The following is a 9,261-nucleotide window of genomic DNA, read 5'->3' as shown; positions in this document are numbered from 1 at the left end:
TAAATACTATTTATGGACAAATTTGTGTTGGTAACCCCTTATTTCCTGGTGCATATTTGATGTATGTGACCCATGTTGTACTTTAAACTAATGCTAATTATAGCTGGTTATTTGAATTTACCCTGAGATACTTGGATATGTGATGCTGGTTTTGGCATATTATTGTCTGTAATTTTGCAAACATCTACATTTATGATACATGTTTTTAAATGGAATGTAAATAAAGGCATTCTTTTAGACTTAATATCAACTTGGTTTTGTGGTAGTATGCAAAAATATTACTAGAAGACTGGGTGTCTTTTTTTCAACATCAAAAAAAGTTATTTAAATTATTGGATTCTCCTGATTCCCATTGATTAGACAAAAGCTTTGGATGTTAAAAAGGATGATATTGATAGAACTTTTATAAAGGTTTTTGACAAAGGAGAGAGAGAGGATAAAGGATAAAAAAATTAAAAAAAAACTATTTCATATTTTTCTCAGAAAATAAATGATCTAAAGGAGGATTAAAAATGTAAGAGCTATCACAATCTAAAAGGAGTTGGGCTGGCGATTTGTATTAATAAAATGACTACATAATATAAAAGGTAGGAATCTCCTTTCAAACATTGGCCCAGATTTATCAATCTGTGTGTAACAAAAACGGAGTGATTTTCCCACAGCAACCAATCACAGCTCAGCTTTCCTATCTTACCGAGCTCTTCTAAAATGAAAGCTGAGCTGTGATTGGTAGTGTAAAGGGTTTCACTCTGGGATCGTCCTTTGCCGTAGCCAAAGGACACGTTTTTCCACAATAAAACGGCAAACAGCAAGTCCTTTCTGCAATTCTGGCTCCTCACCAGGTTTATTAAACGGGGTGCAGGATAAATAAAATAAACAAAACATAAAAATAACTCCTAGGCCGTCTAGCCACTCACTACACATGTAGCATGCCCTGACTAATAACTGATGGGCTTTTCCCTGTCAGTTTAAACACAATAAGTCCTGCAGCCTTATAAGACACAGTTCACATTTGAACATAAAGTCCCATTCGTACAGCCACCTGCTATATGTTACAGGAGCCGCGTCTCTCACTCCGGGAGTCCACGCTTGTGTCCTCAGCAGCCCTTGCTGTGCCCACCTGGCACTGGACACTGTGTCTCCCCCCTCTAACAGCCACTTCTGTCTAGGGGAGAGCCCAGATTATTCTGTTTCTCTTGCTTTTAAGGACCCTTCCCCTTTCTGCTGCCTCATTGATTAGTCCACAGGTGGAGATTTCTGCAGGATCAGTGTGGGAAATGCACCCTTTCCTTGCCACACTGTCACATATCCCCCCCCCCTCTGCTCAGACCACCGGGGATGAGCACTTGTCTTCAAAAGACAGTGCACACACGACCATGCATCTGTCCTTCTCTTTGGTCGAGTTAGCTGAAGTTGGTCCACTTTCTTCAACCTTTTGAGGTGGCAGTCCAGTAGAATGGTTGCTTTAGTAACACTGTCTTTTGTGCCCAGGAATACAAAGGGGACCATTCCCTCGTCTTGGGAGCTCTTCTTATTACTCTCAACTCTCACTCTAACAACCGCTGACTGGTCGACAACCTTCTGAATGTGCCTTCCTTTCTTCCCAATGACTTTTCCCACCAAGTTTCGGGGAACCCACATTACCACCTCAGCCAACTCCAGGTAACTTCTTGCCTTTTTCACAGCATCTTGGTTCTCACCATACACATGACACGTACATGTATCTTTATCAAGAATAACAGCAGTCACTCCAGGGATTCTCCTTGCTTGGTGTATATTTGTGCCACGAGTGCCAATTACTGAGCGCATCAAGTCTTTTCGTACATCAAACTGCACATGGAATCTAGACACTGACAGACATAAGCTTTCCAGATTCTTTCTGCCTTCTTTGATTCTCGATATCACAGACAATTTTTTACGAAGATTTTGGAAATGGATGTTACCCAACATGTTCACCCTCTTAATGGTAACTTCATTGTCAGACAAGATGACCAGCTGAGCATTCTCTGAGTCATAAGACACCGAAAAGGCTTCCACTGCCTTTGAAAAGTCTTTATGAGCCGATTCCTTTACGCACATCTGCTGTAAGTCTTCAGGAACTTTCAGCTTCACTTTATAGAAACTGTTCTTCACAACTGGTGTTCCAAAGGCTTCCTTGGAGCCTCCTACCTTCTTCATGTTGCTCAAGGCAACGCACTGGACACTGGCTGCAAACAAGGTAGTCCTTTCAGGCCTCTGCCTTCTCTCACCAAAGGCTGGACTGTAGTGTGAGCTTCGCTGGCCCCGACCATCCAAGTCTGTACCGCCTTTATTTTTCTGATCACGGACTCTGCATCCAGACTCCGGAGCTTCTTGTGAGACTTGCTTCAGCTGCTTTGTTTCTTGAGCCCTTCGTTCAGACTCTGACACTTTTAGAGGAGGCATCTCCATCTCCAGCAGCTTTTTCTGCAGACTCTCGGTTTTCATTCTGAGTTCTTCATACAACTGAGCAATTTGCGCTTCAAGTCTCCCAACGGCAAGTTTCTCTTTGTGCAGTTCTGCTGCAGCCTGGTCACTGTCTTCTTTTAGGACCTTCATGTCCCCTTCCAGCTTTAAGTTTTTCTGCTGCTCGCTCTTGAGTTTAGAGGAGTTCACCTTCTCTCTTTCTAGCAATTCTGTCAAGTTATTGACAGTATCTTCCAGGGACAGCAGTTGTTGTCTCATCTGCTCATTGTCTTTACTCAGTAGCTCCATCTCGGACACTTTCTGCTCATAGACTTTTAGCTGAGCCTCTTGTTTGGAGATCTGCCTTCCCAGTGAATCCAAGGTAGCTGCATGAGACTTAATGTGCATTTCGTTCTGCGCCTCCAGGCTCTGCACCTTATGAGCCATTACCACTTTCTCCTTCTCGAGCTCTTCCATGGCTACCAACCTAGCCTGGTGATCACTTTGTAGAGCCCGATATGCCTCAGACAGAACATTCACTTCTTCCTCCTTGAGTGACAACTGCTGGACCAGACTCTCCAATTCGCTCTCCTTGCTGGTCACATGACCCTGGGAGCGGAACAGCTCATCCTGCAGAGCCACAAGCTCACTTTGGTGGATCTCCATATCTTTCTGCATCTGAAGCTTCGCTTCTTTCTCTTTCTTCAAGTCTACAAGCGATTTTTCTTTGTCCTCCATCGGGCAATACACCTCTTCTTTTTGTGCCAATTTTGAAGAAACCATCTGTAAGGTTTCTTCAAGATTCTGGATCTGCTCTCTTTTCTTACAAAGTCCAGCTTGGTTTTTCCGAGATCTCTTACTTACAGTGGTCTCTTCACTCTCGCTGCAGGAACTTGAGACATTCTCTTGTCTTCTGACCGTCGACTGTTCTTGGCCTGTCTCTTCCTTTGAGCACACTTGATCCAGCTCTTCTCCTCCTTTAGGAATTGTCTTCCCGTTTGCAAGGGACTTGGTCCCATGGGCCTTAGGGTAGTTCCTGGACAGTTTCTCGCTGTCTCTCTGCTCACTCGCAGACTTCTCTTTCACTTCAACATTATCTCTCTGCTGTCCAGCAGAGACATCAAGGGCCTTGGGGTCTGCAACAACATCTGGTTTAATGGTTCTACCTTCCCAGTCAGGATCCATCTCTGGTCCAGATGTCACATTTCCTTCACTCAGGACTCTGTCAGTGACAGTAAGTGCAGCACCCAGCTCCACATGTACTTTCTTTAGCACTTTTGCTTTATCCACAGCCATCACTGTAGCTTCCTTTTCGGCCACCATCTTCCCTTCTAGATGACCATGCAATTTCAGCCCCCCTTTTGGCTCATCTTTAACTTGAGGATGGAACCTATGTTCCAGAACCTGCTCCGTTTCTGGTTTTACTGAAGACTCTGTTTCAGTCAGAGGCACACTCTTCACTTGAGTCTCTGGATCCTCTTGGACTTGACTCACAGTCTGTTCTTCAGCTCTCCCAGCAATCTGGCAGACCCCTACCTGACATGTGTCTAGTGACTGCTGATACTCCCCGTCCTCAGCCTCTGCTGAGTGACTTTCAACTAGTGTGTGATGCAAGTCAAGTGTTGTGGGCCTATCAGGTGTACCTGCTCTAGTCACCTGACAGTCTTCCCATAATTGCTGGAAAAATTGAAAATTTGTCCCCAGTACTACATCATTCTCCAAGGAGGGCGCTATTGCAACCTTGTGACTCACTGTACCATAGGGAGTAGAAAAACAGACATTAACAGTTTTATAACCCCAAAAATCAGCCTGTATAGACATTATGTCTGGATCTGGCTTTCTGCTACTGGTCTTTACCAGACTTATTGCCATTCTTGGGTCTAGAATAGCTGCCATCTTTTTACCATCTACAACCAACTCACACAAGTTTTCTTTTGTCCTGTCTGAGTTGGTAGCAGTACACATTACTTCAGAAGACATAGGCATGCATGTTTCACACAATACAATATCACATTGCACATGTTCAGAATTGACAGGACAGTTCATATCTACATGACCTAACTCATGCAAATTGCCTTTTGTAATATTTTCTCCCAGTCCTGCATTCAACCTTTTCTGTTCACTAGACTTTTTTAGTCCAACCTGCAGAGTGTGAACAGTCTCATCAGTCTTCATGAGGTGCGCCCCACCCTCACATGATTTTGCACTTAGACACAGGTTGGAGACATCTTGGACAGAGTTCACACAGTTATCTAGCGAGACAACGCCAACCTTTACCTCAGGAACCTTTGCGTGCGATTTCTCTGGCACATTCTCCCCATTCCACAAAGGCCAAAAATATGGGAAGTCTCTACCCAGTATAAACTCCACATTAAGCTCTGCACACACCTCCATAACATGGCTTACTGTCCCATAACAAGTTTCAAAGTCAATCAGAACAGTCTTACCAGTCTCTGGTCGGGTCTTCAAAAAGGGTAGTATGTCCGGCATGACTCTGGATGCAGCCTGGCGACAATTCAGTTCCACAAACAGTGGGATACCACCTACTATCATCTCACGAGTCCTCACGTCCATCTTTTCTGACCTCCTGGCCAGAGACTTATCAGGTGTGAAGACATCTTCTTGCTGAGCTGCCGCTGATCTCTTTAAGGTGCTCACCACTCCATGCCTCTTGGCGATATCCGGTTGCCGTCCTTGTCGGTTGCTCCTAGCAACGGCCTTGCGATGTCGACCCATCTTTGCACAAAATCTTGCACAGCTCACCGCTGCTTTGACACACTTGTCAGACACTCCTGCTGCACCAACAGTCACCTGTCGGCAGGATCGTTGCCCCTAGCAACAATTCCAACGTGTTGCGATCCGTTGCCCCTAGCAACGCCTTCACCACAGGCTCAGTCCTGCTCCACTTGTTACATGCACAGTTGGTTGCTCCCGGCAACAACTCCACTGCAATTTGACCACTGGTTGCTCCTAGCAACGTGTGCCCGCATCCTCCACCAATTGTAAAGAGTTTCTCTCTGGGATCGTCCTTTAACGTAGCCAAAGGACACGTTTTTCCACAATAAACCGGCAAACAGCAAGTCCTTTCTGCAATTCTGGCTCCTCACCAGGTTTATTAAACGAGGTGCAGGATAAATAAAATAAACAAAACATAAAAATAACTCCTAGGCCGTCTAGCCACTCACTACACATGTAGCATGCCCTGACTAATAACTGATGGGCTTTTCCCTGTCAGTTTAAACAAAATAAGTCCTGCAGCCTTATAAGACACAGTTCACATTTGAACATAAAGTCCCATTCGTACAGCCACCTGCTATATGTTACAGGAGCCGCGTCTCTCACTCCGGGAGTCCACGCTTGTGTCCTCAGCAGCCCTTGCTGTGCCCGCCTGGCACTGGACACTGTGTCTCCCCCCTCTAACAGCCACTTCTGTCTAGGGGAGAGCCCAGATTATTCTGTTTCTCTTGCTTTTAAGGACCCTTCCCCTTTCTGCTGCCTCATTGATTAGTCCACAGGTGGAGATTTCTGCAGGATCAGTGTGGGAAATGCACCCTTTCCTTGCCACACTGTCACATATCCCCCCCCCCCCTCTGCTCAGACCACCGGGGATGACCACTTGTCTTCAAAAGACAGTGCACACACGACCATGCATCTGTCCTTCTCTTTGGTCGAGTTAGCTGAAGTTGGTCCACTTTCTTCAACCTTTTGAGGTGGCAGTCCAGTAGAATGGTTGCTTTAGTAACACTGTCCTTTGTGCCCAGGAATACAAAGGGGACCATTCCCTCGTCTTGGGAGCTCTTCTTATTACTCTCAACTCTCACTCTAACAACCGCTGACTGGTCGACAACCTTCTGAATGTGCCTTCCTTTCTTCCCAATGACTTTTCCCACCAAGTTTCGGGGAACCCACATTACCACCTCAGCCAACTCCAGGTAACTTCTTGCCTTTTTCACAGCATCTTGGACTGGACACTGTGTCTCCCCCTTCTAACAGCCACTTCTGTCTAGGGGAGAGCACAGATTATTCTGTTTCTCTTGCTTTTAAGGACCCTTCCCCTTTCTGCTGCCTCATTGATTAGTCCACAGGTGGAGATTTCTGCAGGATCAGTGTGGGAAATGCACCCTTTCCTTGCCACACTGTCACAGTAGTTATAGGTAAATTACTCCAGTTTTTATATCACCCAGATTGATAAAAAATTGGCCAATGAATATGAGATATAGTGTTGGAATACTAATAAAACCAGTATTAAAAAAAAATGTCCGTTAGAACCAATGGTACAACCCCAGGAAACACTTATAGAATTACCTTACTTGGCGGATGTTCACCCATCTGTTTTACTTCATGTAGTTCAGCGGTTAGCATTGTGGCTTGCAGCAGAGTCTTGGATTCAAATTGGACCAAGAACAACATCTACATGGAGTTTGTATGTTTCCGTGAATTTCATCCCATGCATCAAACACATTCCGATTTGGAAATTAGATTGTAAGCCTCACTGGGAATGGAGACAGATGTTACTGCGGACAATTCTTATAAAGAGCTCCAGAATATGTTGGTGCTATATAAATTATTATTTTTATTTAAAATATAGCAAATACACAACTGTTTATCTAATAACTGAACATTAAACAGATGAAAGGAAATTCTTTTAATTAAGGCATATGTTTTCTACAGTAAAGCATATAGGAAAAAATTATGGAATTGTTCAATGTTGAGGAAAAAATTATGGAATAATCCAAACTCTATGATATAGAAAGGCTTCCTCCTAACTTGCCCTGCAGGACTTCTTGAATATTGTATAAGATGCTGCTTTACACCGAAGTCCCCTGCCTTCAGTTGTTATAAGTAGGAGGCACGGGAGAGAGAAGCGTGAAGCTGCATCTCCTAGGAATGCACTAAACTCTGTGCACAGCCGATAACAGAGAAAGCCAGTGTGATTCAGGAGAGATTTATGATTCTGAAGCTAATGACTGTATAGACTCACATACTATATCACTGCTATACTGTTCTCTCAAATATAGCTCCAATCTATGTAGAGGGGCCATAATGAGGAGCAGAAAAGGTTAATCTTGGTCAGGAAGGGAGGAATTTGATAAATAATGGTATCATTCTGTAGATCAAAGAAGTCCTCCACACAGGGGAAGACACATAGAGGGAGATTTATCAAAACCTGTCTAAAGGAAAAGTTGCTGAGTTGCCATAGCAACCAATCAGATTGCTTCTTCCATTTCTAAAAAGGCCTCTGATAAAAGAAAGAAGTGATCTGATTGGTTGCTATGGGCAACTCAGCAACTTTTCCCCTGGACAGGTTTTCAGAAATCTCCCCCATAGTTTACACAGAAAAGCAAGCTTTATATATGATTGCAAATGAGGGAAAGGGGGTGTAAAACAAATTACTGCTAAAATATTGTTGGGGAGTTAGCACTACATGTCCAGGCAATACATTCCTCATTGTTGAAATTCCAACACTAAGAATGGAAAGTTGTGTAATTATGGAGATCAGAGGATCAATAGACATGTTAATGATATGCTCATCACTGAACGGATGTATAAGTGCATATTAAATGATAAATTTTATTTAGACCTTATAAAAATCACTAAAGAATAGTGATAAACCCATGTCACCAGGAAGCTCAACCACAAGAGCAGCCAAACTATTTACAATTCCATCCTATTGGGTAAGACAGCAAGTGCATCTCACTGGGCGCGATATATGGGAATCTGTGAAAGTATGGGGCCTAGGGATACCTCTCCCTGTTATGGAGAGTGATTGCCCTACAAAAGGAAGCCCCACTTCAGAACCTGGCCCTCCCCTGTATTACAATTCAAACAGGACCTCCCTAGGTGTTATATTCAATGTCTGAATGGGTAATCTACTAGCTGTCTGCAGTGCTAAAGGGTATTGGAGAAAACTACTTGATTTTCCAGATGTTAAGGTCAAGGAAGGCATTGGACTTACAGTTCATCTCAAAGGAAAATCGGAAACCAAGCTCATTATTATTTAGGCCACCAACTGCAAAATGTTATTTGTTTTCAGACCATAAAATGAAAATATAGTCGAGTATCTGACCCATAGGGCTAAATGTTCAGACCATCATTAGGCTTGACTGGGAAGACTACCATGTCCTACCACAAGAACTACCGCTTGTCCTTGTTAGTGTTGCAATTCCAAAGTTGAAGAGTTTAACTAACATAAGTATTATGTATGTATGTATAAGTAATAAGTATATTTTTAACATAACATAACCTATGGAGCAAAATACAGTAAAGTCCAAAATACAGTAAATGTTTCTTAGTGATGTACATATTACTCATTGTATGAGCTATGTTTCATATTTAAAGGGGTGTTCCGGCTTTATACATCTTATCCCCTATCCAAGGGACCCTCGAGATCTCGGTGCAGCCTCCAGCATTCTGTGCCGGGCACTGCCTCCGAGACAGGTAGTCACGTCCACGTCCCTCCATTCATGTCTATGGGAGGGGATGTGATGGCCATCACACCCCCTCCCATAGACATGAATGGAGGGGCGTGGCATGACATCCCTAGGGGGCATGGCCATGATGTCTCATCCCTGTCTCGGAGGTAGCGCCCGGCACAGAATGCCAGGGGCTGCATCGAGATTGCGGGACCCCTGTGATCATAAATCTTATTCCCTAGCCTTTGGATTGGGGATAAAATGTATAAAGCTGGAATACCCCTTTAAGCCAAGTGTAATGATAGGAAGCAACCAGTGATATAACAGTCTTCATACTTGACTAGATAGTTCTTGTAAAATGTTATTACAGGTCTGTATGCGGCTGCATGCAATGTATTTCATTTAGTCTTGTGCTGAGAGAGGA

The 9,261-nt window shown here is 43.8% G+C and overlaps 1 protein-coding gene across 1 annotated transcript; it reads right to left on the bottom strand.

Annotated features, from left to right (window-relative positions):
• Nucleotides 1-602: 602 nt before the first annotated feature.
• LOC130272699 (myosin-11-like) lies at nt 603-4,354 on the bottom strand. Its single transcript, XM_056518562.1, has one exon. It carries the CDS (start codon nt 4,318-4,320, stop codon nt 1,237-1,239), a length of 3,084 nt encoding a protein of 1,027 aa, XP_056374537.1. The 5' UTR covers nt 4,321-4,354; the 3' UTR covers nt 603-1,236.
• Between the last annotated feature and the right edge of the window lie 4,907 nt (nt 4,355-9,261).

The sequence above is a fragment of the Hyla sarda genome, chromosome 5, assembly GCF_029499605.1.
Source record: "Hyla sarda isolate aHylSar1 chromosome 5, aHylSar1.hap1, whole genome shotgun sequence".
In the NCBI taxonomy this organism is placed as follows: Eukaryota; Metazoa; Chordata; class Amphibia; order Anura; family Hylidae; genus Hyla; species Hyla sarda.
The sequence above is the reverse complement of the archived record's forward strand: the minus strand, read 5'-3'. Positions and strand labels throughout refer to the sequence as shown.

Bases quoted from the DNA above. Each gene is read 5' to 3' on its own strand.
- LOC130272699 (XM_056518562.1), bottom strand. From the start codon at position 4,320: ATGGCAGCTATTCTAGACCCAAGAATGGCAATAAGTCTGGTAAAGACC.